The sequence below is a fragment of the Haplochromis burtoni genome, unplaced genomic scaffold, assembly GCF_018398535.1.
Source record: "Haplochromis burtoni strain Fernald_Lab_line unplaced genomic scaffold, NCSU_Asbu1 Contig_124, whole genome shotgun sequence".
NCBI classification, from domain to species: domain Eukaryota; kingdom Metazoa; phylum Chordata; class Actinopteri; order Cichliformes; family Cichlidae; genus Haplochromis; species Haplochromis burtoni.
The window spans coordinates 937253-957793 of record NW_024582485.1 but is presented as its reverse complement, the minus strand read 5'-3'; the positions used below and the strand labels follow the sequence as shown (position 1 = coordinate 957793).

The 20541-nt window shown below is 41.5% G+C and overlaps 1 protein-coding gene across 7 annotated transcripts in view; it reads right to left on the bottom strand.

Annotated features, from left to right (window-relative positions):
• Window positions 1-20541, bottom strand: part of LOC102288786 (HORMA domain-containing protein 1) — a 48211-nt gene that overhangs the window by 19730 nt on the left and 7940 nt on the right. For 4 of the 7 annotated variants that reach the window (XM_005929469.3, XM_005929474.3, XM_005929473.3 and 1 more), the window contains exons 10-15: window positions 20083-20240; window positions 19867-19917; window positions 19364-19424; window positions 19075-19127; window positions 18253-18336; window positions 17342-17399 (exon numbers count right to left, since the gene is read on the bottom strand). In XM_005929469.3, coding sequence (XP_005929531.1) covers window positions 17342-17399; window positions 18253-18336; window positions 19075-19127; window positions 19364-19424; window positions 19867-19917; window positions 20083-20240 — 465 coding nt within the window. Of the gene's footprint in view, window positions 1-10368; window positions 10873-12471; window positions 16368-17341; window positions 17400-18252; window positions 18337-19074; window positions 19128-19363; window positions 19425-19866; window positions 19918-20082; window positions 20241-20541 lie in introns of those variants that run through there. The other 3 variants (XM_005929480.3, XM_005929479.3, XM_005929478.3) reach the window with 3 other exon arrangements.

The window sequence follows — 20541 nt, the reverse complement described above, 5'->3', positions numbered from 1 at the left end:
AAAAAGAAGGAAAAAAGAAGAAAAAAATAACATTTGTAGGGGGAAAGGACTGTGAAGGTCATTTTCAACCCTTTCCCCTTCCAATAAAAAATAAAATAATATACTTCAGTAATTAGGCAACCAAATAATGTTAAAAAAAAGAGTTTGATCTCAGTCAGTGGATTTGTTTTGTTGTCATTTTCCACTTGTTTTCTGATTGGAGATCAGATTAACGCCAGGGCCGAGAGACACATACTTTGAGTGAATTTTAAAAAGATTCCACACAAATATCACGCATGCTAAAGAAAAACAGACGCAAGAACAACACAAGGCCTAATGTATAATACACACATGCATTTCTGGGCCTGGATTGTTAGCACTGCAAGCTGCAGGTATACATTCACAGCAACACTGCACAAAATTCACATTACCGAAAATGTCACCATATTACTGTATGCGGCAAACAGCCTGAGCTATTTTTCTAAATGAGACAACATGCACATGTCCATTTCTAATGAGAGTCGGCTCCCTGGTGAAACACTGAAACCCACGTTCTTCTCTTACATGCAAAATTACTGAGAAACAAGCAGACACACCAACTCAAATGCCTCCACACAAACATACACATAAACAAGTTTGCATCCTCTGTTTTTCATCCCTCCCTCTCTTCCTCCATCTTGCCCTTCACACCTTCTGGTCCCTATTGGAATAAAACACGCCCTTTCTCAGGCAACCTTGGTGTGCATCTTAAGAAATCCCTTGTTGCATGCTGCTTAACATGGTCACTAACAGATAAAAATACCTTTTAAAAAGCATCTACATATTGATCACATAAAAACTCGCAGCTATTTTCGGCTGCGGTAATGCATGCGTTTGCCAAGGCCTGTCAGTCTCTAAGGGTGTGTGAGTGTGTGTCTACGCTAGCTTTCAGGTGTGTGTGTATAAGCTTGTGAGAGTGTGTGTGGGTGTAAAAGTGTGTGTCTACCAGCTGAAAACTGTGTGTCAGTCTATCCAGCCAGTGTAACTTGGTGGGGGATCAAAGGCAGCAGGGTTTCTCTCTTTTTCCTGGTTTTTCCAGTCAGGTTCCCCCCCACCACCACCACCACCCTCCCTTTTGCTTCCACCCCCTCACCACTGCCACCACCTCCTCCTCTTCCTCACCCTCCTCCTCTTCTCTTGCATCCGCTCCTCGCTTCCCTCTCTCCTCCTCTTCCCAATTATTCCCTGATTTTCCTTCCCTGCTCGGCTGTTAAATCCACTCTGCATCCTTTTCTTTTCCCCGGCATCGGCTGCTGCTTCCTCTCCGTCCATCCGAGCTGAGGGAAGGAGTGCGTGTGTGTGTGCAGCCTCGTCTGCCTCTCTTTCACTCCCTCTCCCTCTCTCTCTCTCTCTTCTCTCTTTAATCAGCATGTTAATAAGAAAGGTAACTAATCAATACATTCAATGGCCTGGCTTGGCGATTGATACGATCTCCATCCACCTCCCCCTCGCTCTGTGCTGCTAAACACACACGCACACATACGGATCAACACGCACACACGGACACACAACTGCAGGACTCTCTTGGGTGCAGAGGCCCTTAATGGTAATTTATTCAAGTCATTTTATTTAGAAGGCACATTAATAAACAGCAAAGCCTGACCTAAAATTATGTCAAAACTCTTCTCATGTGTGAGTAATCAGATGTTGGGACGTACACTGATAGTGATTCGAGTGCAGCTGACAAAGAAGTTAAAGAAATGCTCAAATACCTTTGATGCAGGACTTTTTTTTTGTAGAATCATTTGGTTGTTAAGAGTGAGGCCTTTTGCTAGTCTCAGAGTCACATTAGAGATTGTGACAGATAAATTCAGGTAAGAGGGTCAGCTCAAAGCAGTGACTTTTAGAGTCATAGCCCTTTTGCCTGATCCTTAAACAAACGAACTCAGACAGTAAAGTTGAGCTGCACTGCTATAAACACACATAACATGCACGGCCCTCCGTACTGTCTACCAAATGCACTCAGCCGCACCCCAAGCCCCACACTCGGTGCTATCAAACACTATTCTTCCACCTGTAAATTAACTCTTCAGACATATGCTTTTGGAGCGTACAGAGTGATGGTGGATGAGAAAATGGTCATGCATATCATAATTTTTTTAAAAGGCTGGTTATACATGCACCAAGCAAAGTTGTTCTTTTAATAAGAAAAAGCCCTGATCACGTATCAGCAATTTGGAGGTAAAGTCAAAAGACCTGTTATGTCAATCAATTCTGAAAGAGCAGCTGTTCTGATTTTTCACCATGAAACCTGGCATGAACTCCCAAATACACGCCATACAAACAAGCATCGTCATTTTAAAATCAGTACAAGCATTCTGATCAAGTTGACTAAACTGAAAGCAATTCAATCGTTACATTAAAGTTACAGTGATCTACATGACAAAACACGAGAGTGTGTAACTTTCTCCAGATGAAAGGGGAAAAAATGCTTTGGAAAACATTCACAGCTGTAGGCAGGTGGACTGAACTGACTGAATGCTTCTCAAAGACGAGATTGGAATAGAAAAAAAAGGTTTTAGGCAGATAAGTTAAAACATTTAGCTTGTATTGAACTTTTCATGCTTTTCACTTATTACAGTTTTTGAGTTTTGAAGCTTTAAGGTACCAATCTCTCCTAATAAATGGCTGCCTTTATATCCAGCACTGTACTTTTGCTCTGTTCCATTTGTTCTCATCTTTAACTCTGTCTCCAGCCACCAAGCCCTAAATTCTCCCATTTAAAAAAAAGTCAGTTGCCAGTTGCTGTTAAAGGTATGTGGATATTTGGCCAGGGAGGTCCATGCATCCCTTTAGGGCACAAGATAGTTTGAAATCACAAGGGAAGGGAATATTTAAGAGCTGAATACTCACACAGCTTAGGGCTGCAAACAGAGAAACATCTCGCCTTATACCAAAGCAAACATCCACTTCTATCTCCCTGTCTCTCTCCCCAATATTATTAATAGATAGCAGGAAGGAAAATACACAAGCGCGCACACAAAGACACATAAGTCCTCCCTCCTCAGGATATGGAACTCCAACAGACATGAAAAAACTCAGGCTCCTTCTGAGGAGGACATTAGAGGCATGGCACAGGATGAAGGGAAATCCTTCATACAGGAACAACACAGGCAACTGCAAGAATGCAAGGTGGCCTTTCAGGGCTGACTGAATGGGTTTCTCCCCATGACCCTCACCCCGACACACACACACAAGTACACACACAAACCTCCCACCCCCTTCTGTGCTGCTTTTTTGCCTTCTGGTAACTTCTGTCTCAGTGCAAAGCTTACAGTGTGAGGTAGATCCTTTTACATTTGTCTCCCAGTTTATCCCCCCACCCCTCCACCCCCTGTGCTTCTTCTTTTCCTCCTCCTCCTACTTCTGCTTCTTCTTCTTCTCTTTTACCTCCATATCATTTTTCACTCGCGCAGTGGAACAATCGATATGTAGAAAAGCGTTACGGTATCATGTATCATTGTGGAATATGTGATATAGATTATGGTCAGTTCATGTTTACAGTATTTTTCTTTTGTACTGTTTGCCATTTGTGTGTAGCCTGCATTTGACGAAGATTTATAATGCTTTTAAATTGAAGCTTTCGCTGACTGATTATTTAAAACAGAAGACTATATAAGTAAAAACACATGTTCATGTAAGATGTCTTATCATAAACCACAGTTGGAATAAAAAGCTGTAAAACATTCTACTTGCACTCCTATAATCAGTCTGCAGAAAGGAAAAGCACTTTATATTATAAACTGCATTTAAGCCTACAACGACAATGCATAAAAAATTTCACTCCGGACAAAAGGAACTCTGTGCTGCATATTTATATTGGCAGAACCATGACAATAAATTTCTCGACCTCTTCTGCTTGTAAATTGTACATTTCAGTAAATTGCTTTGGCTCTGTAATGAGAACTGTGGTGTACTTTTACTGTGACTGCAAGAAGACAATAACCTCCATTTTCAAATTTAGGCAATATGTTTTAGACAATGACTATCTGAATAGCCCTTTGTTTTCCAAATCAATATTTTCATATATGGTCAACGGCCGTTTTGAAATCACACGGGTGCCATAAATATTTTTCAGGGAATCTATTTTTGCAGAAGATGCTGTGACGTGAAACCTGAAACCTCATAAAAAACTGATCTAACAGCTGCTTTCCAATTGTACTCTGTTTTAATGTATGTCATAAACGTGCATATGGCAACGTGCGTGCAATGATACAGTACATGTTGACCGAGCATCGATCACAGCCGAGCACAACAAATATGCCGCACAACAACACTGTGCTCTGATATTGTTTTTCTATATTTCTGCTTTGCCCGAGTTTCGCTGCAAGCTGAGGTCCAATTTCATTGCATTATCTGCATGTCCGGAGTGTCCCAGAGGGGCTGCAGAATGACCAGTGGCCCCACTGACCCTCAGAGCTGCTGTCACCCTTCATCACCCCGCTCTCCATCTTGGATGGTGTGGTCACCTAGCAACCGGGGCCAGAGTTCGCTGCTCATGGACCAGAGGCTATTGGGAAATCAATCGATACGCCTCAGCCCAACCTAGAGAGCTGCCTGCCTGGCTGGCTGGCTGTCCCCCCTCCTCCCCATACCTTCCCTCCTCACAATCTTCCTCCCTCTCTCCCTTGTTATGGCCAAATGAAGACGATGCAGTTCTCACTTTTCCACACCTCAGTGTACGTGGATATCCTGTTACAGGATAAGAAATGCCTCTGCTTGCCAGGGGCTTGCAGGTCCCGAGGCTGATGTATCTGTCCTGTCAACTGGCCTCCATTTCCACCAATGTTTGGATTGAGAGGCGGAGAGACAGCAATTAATCAAATTTCAGAGGAGCATTTCTCTCCTTTCATGGTATTGGCCGTGAAGAAGTGCTGACCAAAGATTACATTGGTGCACAGTTGCAGCTCACCCCACTCCGCCACCACATTTGTGAATTTCTTTCAGCACATTGTGGCACTTTGGTGTTTCTGAGAGCAATAACTCCACCACTCCAATACTCCCTTGGCTCATCTTTTGGATCATTTCCACATGGGTCTATGTGAATCTAATTAGAAGCCTATCAGACATGAACACAAAGATCACTTTCATTAGCAGAACAATGATAAATGTTAAAGGGATTACAAGGTCCCCGCTAAAATCAAAAAATGTGATTTTTTTTAAGCTCATAAAAACATCTAGAAGGTCAGATCTGTTTAGCAGGACTTCTATTTATGATGGAGTTTCCTCACTGAAATCTTTACAATCAGACTGGGGTCAGCAACCTTTGATCCCCTCCGACCACGTTGGGAGGATGGGGAAAATTCGATCACTTTAAACAGTTCGAAGACAGAGGGCTCTGGGAGAAGGAGAAGACGATGAAAAGATGGGGGAGGACAGAGCTTGGAAGCAGAAGACAGAAGGGGTGGAGACAAAGAAGGAGGGGTCAGGTTAGAAATGACAAGAAACCGGTGCTCATCTGCTGCTCTCTGATCAGAGTCATCAAACTGAGCAGCTTAGCTAAAAGAGAATCCGGTGGTCCATCTGGGGTCCTGTGTGACACCCCCCGTTTCTCAAAGATATCTGAACTATAGTTATCTTTACTAATTTTGACAATGTAAACTCATGAATGTCGCATCAAATGAAAGAATAATTAATTTCAAAACGTAGAATGGTTGGAGCTATTTTGATGCGAAGTTTTGCTGCTTTTTGTTCGTTTCTATTGGGATGAAAAACAAAATTTTTGGAAACTATTTGCTAGACAATGCAAGTTATTTGTGGTGCCTGGAAATGTATGATACTGATATAACTCATATCTGAAATTCCTTTGTTAAGAAAATCAGAAAAATATATTGAAAAACAAGTAACACTTCAAGCAGTAAATAATCTATTTGAATTTATTCGCAAAGACTAAAGTTCTTGGAAGTGCAAACATTCAACCCTATTGCATTAAAAAGTAGTTCTGCACACTTAATACTAAACAACAACAGGCAGCTGCAGTGCTCCCTCCCACCTCACTCCGGATTAGGCTGACAGATTTCTTGACTTTTGTTGTTGTCCATCTCTGCAACTAAGAAGATGATTCTACCTCTGTTGTGGGGTTTGCCAGATCCCCAGATGGTCATCCAGCACGTGGCTGGAGGTGGACTGTGAAATGACCCCCCCAGCTGGACACTGTGGCCAGGTCACTGATCTCTTAGTTGCCCCTGACCCCCCTCCTCTTCCTTTTTTTTGGGGCCAGCTGCCATCGCCACAGTCCTAGCCTAATGGTGTTGGATCACCTCCCCTCTGAAAACCCCCCACATCACCGGCTAGCCAGGCCACAGGGAGTGTCCAGATGCCCTCTTACCCTCCCCTCCCTGAATACACTGGCCTTTCACTGGACACAGGAGAGTCAGGGGGGTGGGGAAGAGTGTAAAAGGGTGGGCTGGTCTGAGCCTCCCCCCTCAGTAAAAGACAGCAAAAAGGGGAGATGAGAGCAATAGCCACAAGGATGATGACCACATAGGCATGACATTGACACGGACGAAAGAAAAGAACCTTTTAACCATAAAAGTGGAATAGTCGCCTCTGGAAATTGGAGGCGACAGTAAATGCATTTGTGAGTGCCAGGGTGTCTCACTCATTGTCCCTATTACATGTCTCATGGAGGGCAGAGGAGAAGAGGGGGGACAGGCTGAAACTAGACTGGGAAAGGGAGGGGTGATGCTTAAAAGCATTCTCAGTGACATACGCACACATGCAGTCAGACTAGAATACTGTTCAGTTGTTTGCAACTAATGCGCTGCTGCTTCCAGATACTGGTACAGTTGGATGACTTGGCACGGGCTCACCCGGCGCAGAGGGAGGTACGCCTCTGCTGGGTTGGAGCCTGGCTGCCTACTGAGAGAGGGGGCTTCTGGGTTTGCTTGCCTGGAGTAATGTCAATAAATCAATAGGACACACGTCACTGCAAGCCCAGAGAAGCCACATGAAACTGTCATTGATCGGCATAAGGTGGAGTGTGTGGGGGAAGAGGGGTAAGGCAAGGGGGAGGGATGGATAGTGTTGGGATGGGAGGGGTGAAGCTGTGGGGGAAGGAGGATCCAAACATTTGGAGCCCAAGGGTCATCTATTTCCCCTTTACTCCCACTTCCTCTACCCCTAACAATGAAGGCTAGCGCATGGATGGGGTGTCAAAGGTCAGCTCAGTAGCCAGTGGTCCCTGAACAACAGTGTTGAGCCACGTGCCTGTCAATAGTTCGCTGTCACAGCTCACAAAACACAGAATGCCTCTGGTGCTAGAGGACAACCGCTGTGTTGTCCACAGCAGTGCTGCCTTCTACACGCCAGCATGCTGTGCTCACGCTCGAGTTTCTCTATGCTGTCATTCAAGCAAATCCGCAGCAGTTTGTGATTTGTCATTCATGACTTCTCCCTCAATGAAAATACCAGAATACACTTGTAAAACAGGGCAGTCTTCAAAGAAATGCACGAGCCGTATGCATTTCATACAACACTCTCAGGAACCACCATCTCCTCCTATGCAGCAATGTCAGCAACCGCAACAGCCAGAAACAGGAGCACTGAGCGTAGCAAGAAGCCACAGCTGATTGCCTTCCCTCCCACTCTGTCTCTTGCTCGCTCTCTCCTTCTCAATCCTGCATTTTCAGCAGTAGTTGCAATTGGCGATCAATACAGTATATGATCGACACGGGCCCTAGATCATGATATCTATTCCCTTCTCTAAGGGCTAACCCATCTCAGCGCCATGGCTCTGGAGCCTGTGGTTCAATCGGGGTTAGAAGTTCAGTGCCTGCGATGGTCAGAAAGACAGAGACTCAGTGATCGCCTGGGTGTCAAGTTCTCCTGACAGTCTGTCTGGCTCAGCCTGCTGGGTTTTGATCTGAAGAAAGCTCGGGCTAACCTTGGCCACAGCACCACTCCCACCCTCCTGCCTGTCTTCACTTCTCAGTCCTTTTCAGTATCTACCCCGCCATAATTCTCTGCTGTTGCGTCTACAGTTGCTCATGGTGAGCTAATGACCACCACATTGATCATGCCTGCTCGACCTCCAAATTGGGGTCAACAACAAAAGAGGCCAAGTCTCCAGTGTCAGGAAACAATTGCCATTTTCAAACTGTCATTTGTACATCTTCTTCTGAAAATAACACAGAACAAGGAACCTGGATTTGTACTCAACATGCCGCAACCTACTTTGCCTTCGAGCGTCCTTCAACCCCCATAAGGAGGGTCACCTAAATCTCCACAGAACCACTATCCTCACTGCCATTTTTCACCACTGATTTCCAGCAAGCTTTTAACCTTTATGTAATTTTTTAATTGTGAAAGTTGACACCAGAGAGGAGCCCCTCGTCACCTTTGCATTCGTTTTTCTGACATTTTCATTATCACGATAGGTATAGGAAATAGACAGGTGCAAAATGCATGGCAACCCTCTGTCCTTGCTCGACCGGTTGCCATGGAAACGGCTGATAGAGTAGGTTATCGATCGCTGTGTCCAGTCCCCCTACGTTCCCCCACCCCCTGTACCGACTTTTTTTCTGCAGTGATGGGCGTGGATCAATAGCCTGTATATTGTATGGTTTTCTCACCATTCGCCCTCCATAATAGCAAAAAACCCCCAAAAAAAACAGCATAGAGAGAGAGAGAGAGGCAGAATTGTAAAAATGTAAGCGATCATATTTAATAGGAAAGATGAGTTGAAAAAAAAATCAAATCAAGAGAAAAATGCCTGGAGTCTGATGAAATGTAAATACTGTGAAGCTGTATTTGTATTAAGGAAACTGAAAATTCCTACCAAAACAAATAAGCAAGCAAACAAGAAAGACAGAAAGTTGTAGAAAACCTCAACATTCCTCCTGTCCTTCTGTCACAGTCACTTCAAATTCTACCTTTTACTTCTCTCTGGCAGACTATTTTCACATACGTGTCATGCTGCATTTACCCGCATGTTTTTTATTTCAATTTACTGAAATCTTTTTTCATTTAAATTAAGTTTTACTATCAACCATCAGAGAGGTCCAATTCATGTCTTTAAAAACGTGACGATGAATAGAGGAGCCTCTGCAGACCTGGGGGAGCTCGTTTAAATCTCGCCTGAGGGATCCCTCAAGCGAGGGGTCATGGTTGAAGTCATGGAGCAGTAAATTTAAAGGTGGGCTCTCCTCAAGGTGTCTCTGTCGCCCCGAGGCACGGTCATCACAATTCCAAGAAAGGTGGAAATAAAAGTGCACTGAGAACACAAAGGCTTTTGGCACTTCTGGAGAAATTAGCTGGCCAGCTCACTGATGGTCAACCACCTTGGCTTAGCTACAAACAGCCCACACCCCCCCTTGGCCCACCCTTCTAAATGACATGATCCCATACATCACTCATCATTCAACTCACCATTCCTCAGTACAGTATTGATATTACACTGACAAATGAATGTGAAACAGGCAGTTTAGATGTAATGAGTTTAGGAAGAAATCTGAAAAGCAGGAGAGCAAAAGTGTAAAGGACATTGCATATATTTTTACTCCACCAGTCAAGTTCTCCTTTCATGCACCACTTCACCTCTCAAAGTTTCACATTTTATAGCCATATTTACAAAAAAAATTGAAGACTTAATACATGTGGATGAGGTTGAGCCTATATGGAGGGTCATATTGTCCATTTTTCTCCTTTCGAACCAAGTTGCACTTATATACAGTCTCTCCCCCTACACACATATGTCAATATGTTTGGTCTTCAGTGGTAGGAATGTGCCCTGAGGCTCCCATATAAAATTAGCAGACCATTCCCATGTTGGCTTCCTTTCATGCCCCCACTTGCAAAGCGGCCGACGCCACTGTATCAATAATTCAGCCACAATTTAGTTGTAGTTGGGCCACATGTTACGGGTCAGTTGTAATGGGTGCTATTGCTACCGGATGCCTGCTCCATCTGATGGGTTTTGCAGGAGGTTTGTGGCCAAATGGCCTGGGTGTCCTATCACTTTTTGACTAATATAGATCTCCATGTAAGTCTGCTGAATTTTGCCAAAAGCATTTCAGAATAATGTGCAATTGCAGGTCATGGTAATACTGTCAAATAAATAAGGTCTATTTTGTTCTTAAGGGTGCAGGGTAAGTTCAATAAACAAAAAAAAAAGTATATTAAAATTACTACCTTTGTGTGCATTTATTGAAAACTTCTACCATTCTTTTACGCATGTTTTGTTTCCTGATCTGGTTTGCTACAGTTCATCTGGCACAATTAGAAACATATCAGAAAATATGTTAAATTTTGTTAAAAAAAAAAGAGCGCCTACAGCACCATTGTGCCTATACAACAATAAGGCGGCGTGCATGATCATGTTATATGGATCAATTCATTACCTCAATAATTAAAAACAAAAATCACGCAGCTTTATTGGTTTTTGTAGTAAAGAAAACAAAAAAAGCCCACAGATCAAATAGCTTTCTTCAACATAACATATCTTTAAATGTCTTTTCCCCACGCAGTGGAGAGTTAGCTATATGTGAGGTCATCAAGTTGACAACAAATTGACACTTCAGCACACAGCTCAGCCTAAACAACCACATGAGTGTTTTGAGGATTCATCCATCGAATCCACAGTGGCCTCAAACAAGTCTTGTGGGATCTGCTCCCCCGCATGCATCCCACCAACACTGCTGGATGTCTGCCCTCCTGTCTTAAGCCAGCCTTGGGGTGGTGGAGCTGCTAATCTCACACTATAGCTGAATTGGAAATCCGCATGTGTACGTCCATGTTGGACGGGAGGGAAGGGGCTGGGAGTGGAGAGAAGTGGCTGCCCTTGCACCTTGGTGAGATGAAAAGCTCTCAAAGCCTGGAGAGCAGGAAAACACTGGCAGGGCAAAAGTCAAACTCCTAAGGCCACAGAGAGAGAGAAGAAAAAATCCCAAACTTTTTCTTGTATCCTCTGGCAGATTGTGTGTGGTCAAACTGAGGGCTTAGTGTTAAAACTGAGTTATTGTATATGAAATGTGCATTCAGTGCCACAGAAAACTTCTGAGCAACTTGTGAAAAGCTGCCTGACAGCAGTGACCTGGTTTTGCATTTGGTATTTCACTGTACAGTGAGTTTGACAAGTACAATTTCAGAAATTTTTAGCACAATTTTATTTTATGTTTTTTGCACAAGGTATTGCATCATGTAGTACATTTTTTATTTAATTTTGAGAAAAGTTATTGTGAAATGTACCAGAACAAACCTGCAATCATAATTAGGGCTTGAAATGAGATTATTCTTACTCAAACACATGACATTTGAGCACTACACAATATGTATGTGATGCAAGAAAGAGCAACGTTTACCTCTTAAAATGCTTGACAAATACATATGTTGTTCTGAATAATGTGTGACACACAAAAGATTCTATTCTCATTGAAATAGCAGCTGTTTTGTTGGGGTTTTTGTTTTATTTATGTATTTTTTGTTTTGCTCCACTTGCTGATTTTAAGTGAACGGGTCTATTTTTCTGAAAAAGGTGAGCTCAGGTAAGGATACAAAATATAACCATATACAATACTATCTTTATGTTGCAAATGTGACACAGTGTGCTAACAAACAAAATTTATGCGACATTACCAAAGCATTTACAAGTCAGTGTTACCATAAAGTACATGAAGTTTCCTTATCTGTTTAACTAGTAATGAAAAAGGTTTTCTGTCCATTATTTTTTGTTTTCTTCTTTGTTTTTTAAACAAACATATTGACATATTGATAGACTATGAGAGACTATTGTTGATTGATTGCTTCTAGAATTTTTATTGAAAGAATATTTTAGATTCTGTTTTAATGTAGAGCATCCTCGCCTAAAATTGACATCTGCTTTTTTTGTCCTTATAGCTTGTTAACAGGTTAAAATGTTGACAGACTTACTTCAGAATTGTGTCTGGCTGATCTTTTAATGTAATTCAAAATTAAGATAAATTCATCAGATGCGGGGGAGATGCAAATAAGAATGCCCAAAGGAACTTTTAGTTTTTTACTTTAGTTCCTGTGAACATCTGGTGATCAGAGACCACAATGCTATCACTCCAGCTCTAAAAAAAAATGAACTCAATGTTCTATAGTGTTTTTATTCTGTGCTCATTTCACAAATGACTTCTACATTAATTAACTTGCTTAAAAATGTAAAATTCATGCCCCCAGCTGTGGCAATGTTGACCATAATAATTTCTTTGTCTGTTTTCTGAGTTTTTTCAGAAACTACAGTAAATTCAACCATTTAGAACAATCAATACAGACTCAGAGAAAAAAAAATCCACTGCAGATGCCTGAACAGCCGATGCTAGAGGTTAAGTGTTCCTGAGTACACATCGGGGTATGTGTGCTAAAAAATAAATAAATAATTTTATACATATATATATATATATATATAATATATATATATATATAATATTATATATATATATATATATATTATATATATATATGTATGAGAGAAAAGCGTAAAGCGCAGAAGTGATCTATGTCCTTAAGCACCTTGGTGTGCTTTGCTGGCTCTCCTGATGAGCTGTCGCTGTAAGTGGGTAGAAAAACACCTCTAAGTGATGTGGGCCTTTAGTCACCTGACCATCACGAATGCCACTGTGGGCCCCTAGCTGGTCCAAGTCTGCATGGCACGGCAACATATTGCGTAGGTATAAGGCAGTCAGTAGTTATTCATCATCCATAATGTTAACGATTACAGCATGTCGATAACAAACCCAGGAGTTAAATGAGTTTGTGCACTCAGCTACGCCTGTGCCTCGGCAGTTCAAGGTCACTCCCTCCCGTCTCTGACAGGAGGGATGATTCCCGGGCCAAGCTGCAACCACACACATCTTGCCTCAAGGTCAAGTGTGCCACTATTTAGAACAAATAGATACATAAAACACTCAATCTTGTGTGTGTATAAGGTATGGGCCAGGACCTTGGGCCGGGATAAAGTTGGCCAGCAGCTCGTATATTTCGTCCTGTACTTGTATTTCAGCTTGACACTTTGTCACCCCACACCCCCTCCACTCACTTTAACGTTTTGAAGTCCCTCTTGTGTGACTGAACGCAAAAAGTTAGCATTGATTTTTGCTATGTTAGAGCTCACCAGAGTGCAATGTGGATGGATCTCGAGCATCTCGGGGTGACAAACTGTGTTTATCATTCAGTCCGTTGGCCAGCTGAATTTAGACTCTGCAGCCTCCTTTAAGCTGCTCGTTCAGACATACCATGACCAAAGCAGCTATTCACCTATGGATGGCTGAAAAAATAAAAACACAGAGGGCCTTTGTGTTTGAGCAGAAGCAGGACACGGCTAGGGCACGTGGTGAGAGGATACACTTGATTTGGAGTCAGTTACCAGCTCACGCCTATCATAATGGACAATGGGGCAAGGGCAAGTGTCTCCCTCTCCTAAGCTTTCCTCTCTCCCTCACCCTGTCTCTTGGCGTGCTTCCCCCAGGAGACACGAGCCGGGGGCTGGGCGCTCTGATGGCCAAGCGTGACATTTAAACCCCTGCCCTGCGGTAGCTTTAGGGGGGCTTTATGGAGTAGATGGGGGGCCACAGAGAGGTCCATCTGAGCACAGTGAAAGAAAAAAGGGGGTACGGGCAGAGGCTCACCCTACAAACCCCCTATTACTCAATGCACACAAACTACTCACCCCCCACCTCTATGCTTCACCCTGCAGAAATCCTCAGTATGTCAGTACGGTGGGGGCTCCATTGTGCACGGGTCTTCCACTGAAGAAAAGGACCCTTTGGTGATAAACAATTCAGCTGTCCACTCTGATCACAATGGGGGCACATCCCATTGCTTTGAGCATCTGTTTCGAGTAGGTACTGGTCCCCTCGCTGCTCAGCAGCGCTGACCATACAAACACGGTGTGCAACTAAATCCCTGAATCTGCTGGCCCACTACCACCTGCTCTCATCCTCCCCTCCTTTTATTATTCCTTATTTGGATCAATACTGTTGACTCCACTGCAGTATCTCTCAAAAGACAAGTTGAATAGCCTTGTGCTGGCTGTTCAGTAGGATCGCATGCTTTTTAAATTGTCTACAGTGTGGCAGCAAAACTGCATGAGCTGATTAAGGCGTGCATGAGAGAGAAGATGCTTTTCTGCCAAGACACAGGGCACAGAGTTATCTATGTAGGCCTCATTCGTACAGCAGAGTCCATGGCTACTTATCACCCCCTTGTGGACATTCAGCATACATCATTCCTGCTTTTAAATTTGTCCACTCTTTTTATGGTGAGACTGTTGGTCTATATGGTTACGTGAATATATGTATGTAAACTTTTTCAATGTTGTTACATACTATCATTTATCAGATTAAATTATTATTGGATGATCCTTTCCACCGCACTGTACCTGTAATGTTTATCTTATTTATGTTTACCCAGCAACGCTGCCCTTCTGCCACACATAAGGAAAACAGTAAAAGGACATCTCGTCCTTTTACTGAGTTACTTCAGACTGTGCGAGAATGAACATGAGATTCACAGTAAATATGTGCAACACTAATACATTTTTAAATTAAGGCTGTTGTTGTTGTTTTTTTACATCTTGTAAAGTTGTTTTGAGTATTTGCTTATTTATATCTATTTGTAACACTTTAAAATCAAAGTGATCTGCATTTTTAATTGTTTCAGTTTCTTTAATTTGTTTTAATGTCTTTTTATCTTACATTTTATAAAATTGCTTTGCTTTAGCAGAATGCACGTGAGTTTCTACTTATTATGCAGAAGGAATTATTTCAATAATATATATTAAGATACATTTGTAATCATATTAACCAATAAAACTGTCTGGAAAGTCCTGTTTGCAACTCTCTTTCAAATTCAGAAATTCAAAGTTCAAAATTTTCTAGGAGAATCGGTGAAAGGCAGTAAAATAAGGCAAAGAAAAAATACTGCGAAGCAATAGTAATAGTATTAATAGTAACATTAATTATAGTGATCAAGAATACATTGAGATATGGTTCATTGTTTTATGTGGTTTTCCAGAAGATACGTGAATGACATGTTTTCTGGATTTCATCCAATATCTCTGCCAACTATCTGATTCCAAGGGGTTAACTGTGAGCAGGGCACTCTGCTGGGGAAGCGCTAATCAGCTCGGAAACATTTGCTGCCCTTCTGGCAAGGTCAAAAGGGTCACGGTCCCTGGGCTGGATGTCCACTCCATCCTGTGCTCCTCCCCCATTGCTGTAAAGCCCAGCCTCCCCTTGGGGCCTATAGGCCCTGCAGGCACAATCACTGCAACGCCACTATAGGCCCACAGAAGCTGGCTTTAATCTATATGGAGCCCTGGGATGGACTGCGGCTGTCTGTCCATCAGCCTGTCAGTGTGTCTTGCCTTGACCGTACATAAGCAGCCATGGACCAGAGCTATCGACTTAGACAATCCGAACCCACATTTGTGATTGGTTTGCAGAGCCGTCCGGTGGGCCCCTCCTGCTGTTTGACCAGGTGATTGATCTGTTAACACTGGCCACTGGACGTGTGTCTCTGAATTTAATTTCAGAATTCATTTCTGTGGGACGTGTGTGTACAGAAATGATGTAGAGTCCCAGGATCAAATGAAGGATTGATGGTTTCATCTGATATCTAAGTAAAAATGCAATTTAGATTTCTTTTCCACCCTTTATCATTAGATATTTGGAACGTGCCTAACAGGAACACTGACCAACCCTTAAAGCATGGCCTTATATCATTCTTACATTTTAACAAAAATGTGAACAGTGTCTGCGTCTCTAAGCATTAAAGTCTTGAATCACCAGAGGTTAACCCCTTTGAGTGCCACACAAGATAATTTCTCAATATTTTTATTTGTCAGGCCATTTTATTTTCCAGGCCTTGAGGCATTTTTTCTTTGTAACAATATCTCTACTATAACTGAGATACTGTTTATCAACAATACATGAAAACACCTGTAAAGAAGCCTTTGTTGTCAAGGCATTTCATCACTTATCAACAGCAAGAGAATCTCCTGCTGTTAAAATAATAAAAATGCTGAAAAGTGCACTAAAGTCAGGCTGAGAGGTTAGGTAACCCGGATTCATTTCACAGCTCATAAAGAGCACCAACGCATCGGTGAGTGGGTATTGTCCACCATGGATTTCCCAGTCCATTCTGCTTTATGCTTCTCTGTTTTCAGAAATGCCCATAAAACACAAAGACTATGAAATAAATGTGACGACCAAGACAATGCCTGAGTTAGGAAGTGAGGGCTGATTTGATGGAGTCTCTCTTTCTCCACTCTGGCCTGCTGCAGACGTGGGGAGAGGGGGCAGGCTGCTTGGATATGCATCACAAAGGCTTCCTGCAGTATTGATCTGCAGTGGGTTAAGGCAGTCTATCAGCAAATGTCCCTCTCTCTGGGAAAAACAATAGATTAAAAACACACAGCTTGCAGGGCGGGAGGCTGCTGATGGGCCCTTATCTGGGCCCAAAGGTCACTGTGTACAGATATAATCCACTTTCACTTAACAGCTTCATTTAAGGCACCTCGCATGCAAATGGTGGCATTTCAGGGTCTATTCAAAGACTGAGGTTTTGTTTTTCCAAGAGGCAGGCAGGGTTTTTTTAAACATTCTTTCAGAGATGGGTTGAAAGTGTTCAGTGCTTAAGCTTTAGTGGTTGAGTACATCATCTTTTCCCAAATCAAGAAATGACCACAGTGTTTTTATGACACCTAATAATGAAAAATGTATCATCTGAAAAAATTTAAATGCCCTATTTTATTCATAAGATATTGACACAGCAGGTAGTGCTGCATATTTCATTAAACTGGAGCTCTGTCACTCCAGTGGAAAATGTATAAACCCTTACACTATGGAGCAAATAAATGCACAAACTTAGAAATACAGCAAAAATATCTACGTGTAAAAACTCATTTTTATAATTTACAGCCAAATTTGTAGTACCTTGTCCTCCTTTCCACTAACAAGTTGAAAACACAGGTTATACTTTGATGCCCTCTTTCTATTTAATTAAAGTTTGCAAACTGATTTATACATAGGGCATATATAATGGTTACAATAAAACAAACAACCATTAAAAAGTAACAAACACTGTTTTGGGCATAGGTATTCCAACATTACTGATGAACATCATTTAACAATGTATTTCAGATCACTATGTCATTCAAACAACAAACCTAACCATCGGACAGTAATGGCACAACCTCAAAATGTTTCTGAAACATCGCCAAAAAAAGTCAGTAACGCGTTCTAAAAATCAAACTGTGGAACTTGTGATCAAAATCGAAATTCAAAAAAGAAAAAACATCACTGCTGGATTAACAGTAGGCTGTGATGTCAGTAGCGTTCTTTAGGCTCGCTAAACTTACGTTTCTTCGTAGGCAAGTCGGTGGACGGCGTTTCCTGACTGGTGGGAAACTGAGAAGCCTGAAAACAGCAGAAGAAACATGCATTTGACATTTAGTAAAGCACGGCTTTATGTGTCTACTGACAGGCACCATCCCACTCTGAGAAACCAAAGCGACCAGTGTTGACTCATCTGTGAAACAAACGGTTCCTACGCATTTTCCACTTCGAAATTAATCCTAAATCTGCAGAACACATCTTGGTTATGCACGAATACTGCAGTATTATCAAACAAATCAAATCGTGTTTTTACGAACCGAGTGATAGGTCATGTGAGGACATGTTTCCACCCACATTTACATTTCTTTTGACAACAGGTCACTGTTTTGGATAAACTACCAAATTATTTTCATTTATTTAACTACAGTCTGTTTGTTGCCCATGCATGCTTAGGTTTGTCTCCTGCTGAGAAACGTAGAGAAACACACTTTACTTTTCCAACCTTGCAAAATCTACAAAAGTCTGTATAATAAAAAGAGTTTTCATTATTACAGAATTACAGAAGATGTTAGCAATGCTACTTTAGCAGCTACATGATCATTTTCATGCCTGATTTTGTGCTTACTTTTTGTGCTTGAAGACCATTACATCCTAAATGAGCAGAGATGACCTTATTGGGCCCATATCTATTATATATTTCCAACGAAGATGTGCCTGATTAAGACATCAGGTTTACATGATAATATAGTAATTGCTGCCTTAAAAAAGGCAACTAGTCTTCCACTGTTCAAAATGTTACAAACTCTAGAGAGCTTCATAAGTACAATTTCAATTTCTGCACAGTTTCAAAGTGTTTTAGTGTGGAGGGGGTTGTCAAGCTGTAATAGAGTGAGGCGAGGACCTGTAGCTAATAGGTTTTAAATGTTAGACTGACCATAGTTGGCTTGATGATCCTTCCACTCCTGGTCCTTTTCGTCCCCACCTCCATATAAGAAGTCTTCTTCACCAGAGTGTCCATCTGACAGAGTAGAGATGATCCTTAAAGCCAGTGATCATTAAGTACACTTGAGGCACTCGGCTGCTGTCAGCATTTTTGCGTTTTGAACAGATTAGAGGTCCTTAACTTTTTAGTATTAGCATTTATAGCTCTGGAAGGCAAAGTTAACCCCCCACATTTCTGGATAATAACACTGTTTTTTTGTAAATAGTGCAGACTTTCAGCTTTAACTCAAGGATTCACAAAAATAATGCATTAACTGTTTCATTTCTTTTATTGAGTCTCATAAATGGTTTCCTTAACTTGTATCTCTTTGGACCTCATAGTAAGAGTTTCGATGAACAGCTACAAGATCAACATTTGGAATCAAATCCAGATCTTTATTTTTATTTTTTCTATCTGTCATGGAAACATTAGGGGATAAGCCTCACCTCGCCATAAACCTCCACATCAGTTAACCAGTCAATTTTACAAAACAGTTCTTGAAACACTTTTTTAGTTTCAGCTCCCAAAAAACGCTAGAATATCAATATTCAGAATGCTCAGATACAAAATGTTATAATTTCTCCTATAACTTCTCAAAAGAAGTTTTTCTTTGGTTTGGCTTTTATATTTTGAGTCGATGCAACAAACAACAACAAAGCTACAAACCACAGGCATATGTAACAGATATAGTGCATTTTAATGGTCAAGTCGTCATATATTTTTAAATGTCACCTGTTCACAATGTGTTGAGCATCATCAGTGAGTCACACATACCTCTGTGACTTCCTCACAAGTATTGATCTCCTCATGACAGCTCACCTGCACCTCTAGAATTCATAAAACACAAATACCTTAAGATTGTTTTAGTTCAGCTTGAGTTATTATTACCATATTTAGTCAAGACTACTAACAGAGTCTAGCAATAATATTTATTCTACATCTTTCAGTTTAAGATTTTTCAGTTTATTAACTAAGACATCCTGAAAATAAGTTTAACAAAATAAGATGGGAGACTTTCAGTTATTGCTTTGTTTTAGACTGTTTTATGTTTACAGATTTTTACCAGTGTTCTCCAGGATTGTGTTCTCCTTTTGAGCCTCCTCCACACATTTAGGGTCTTCACTCTATAGGGTTACAACAGCTTTACTGAACATCATGACTGGAAAATGTCAAAACTTACCACAATGACAAAATGCTGACACTGACTCACTGGTTTTTGCATCATTTAGGTACTTCCCACTTTGTATGTTAGTAGTGAAGCTATTCAGTGCATTGGACAATGATCTCAAGAACATACTTCATTCTAACATAAAATGAATATGTAGAGCACATTTTCGAGGAAAAAAAGCAGGAAAATTTGTAAAATCTGCTATAAAAATGACGAGTTATACACATCATGTTGATTTACCAGGGTTATGTAAATAAAACACATTTAGCAATGCTTTTTTGGCCATTGTAAGGACTATTGTGTCTAAAATGATAATGTGCTATTACGCAGGATAAATAATACTGTAAACAACATAAATCACTTAATGGGCTAAAAAAACCAAGTATTTGTCCACTGACCTGGGTGATGGCATCTTCTTCATCTATCTTCAAGACCCACTTTTCCTCCACCTGAATAATTAAAGAATATGCCTTATTGAGCTCTCAGAAGGGCTAATGTGAAAAAGCTGCACATTTAACATAAACCTCATGAAAAAGAAAGACAAAAACCTTTATATGCGTTTTAATGTCTTTTATCACTTTCTATCCCTTTATCTTACAGTTCTCTCAATTAACCTGCTCTAGCCTGTGTCTTTCTGTTGCCATGTCCAACTTTAAGGTATGGTAGGGGCTGACCACCTCCCCCATGGTCAGTTTGACAGGTTCCTGTTCAAACTCCATAGTGTCACAGTCAGCCTCCCTAAAGCCGGGTGGTTGGTATGCCTGAGGAGTAACTGGAAAATAAAAAAGCAAACACAGAGTGAAGCAACAGTGAAAGGGAAAATCAGCAGCTTTTTGAAATACGCAGAGCAGCCTGTTTTGAACCAATGACCATGCCACATTCAAAGTCAGGGCAGGCAGTTCTTCCAAGTCACATTGTTATTGCCCATATGAGTGTTACAGTCTCTCTGCGAAACAATGAAGTTTCTGGATGGAGCACTCTCCAGCACCCCATCCAGTGACTCCAAGAGGGCTGGGTACTCTCAACTGCTGTCTGGCGCATGGGCTGGGTTTCTCACTGTTATTGTGTGATCA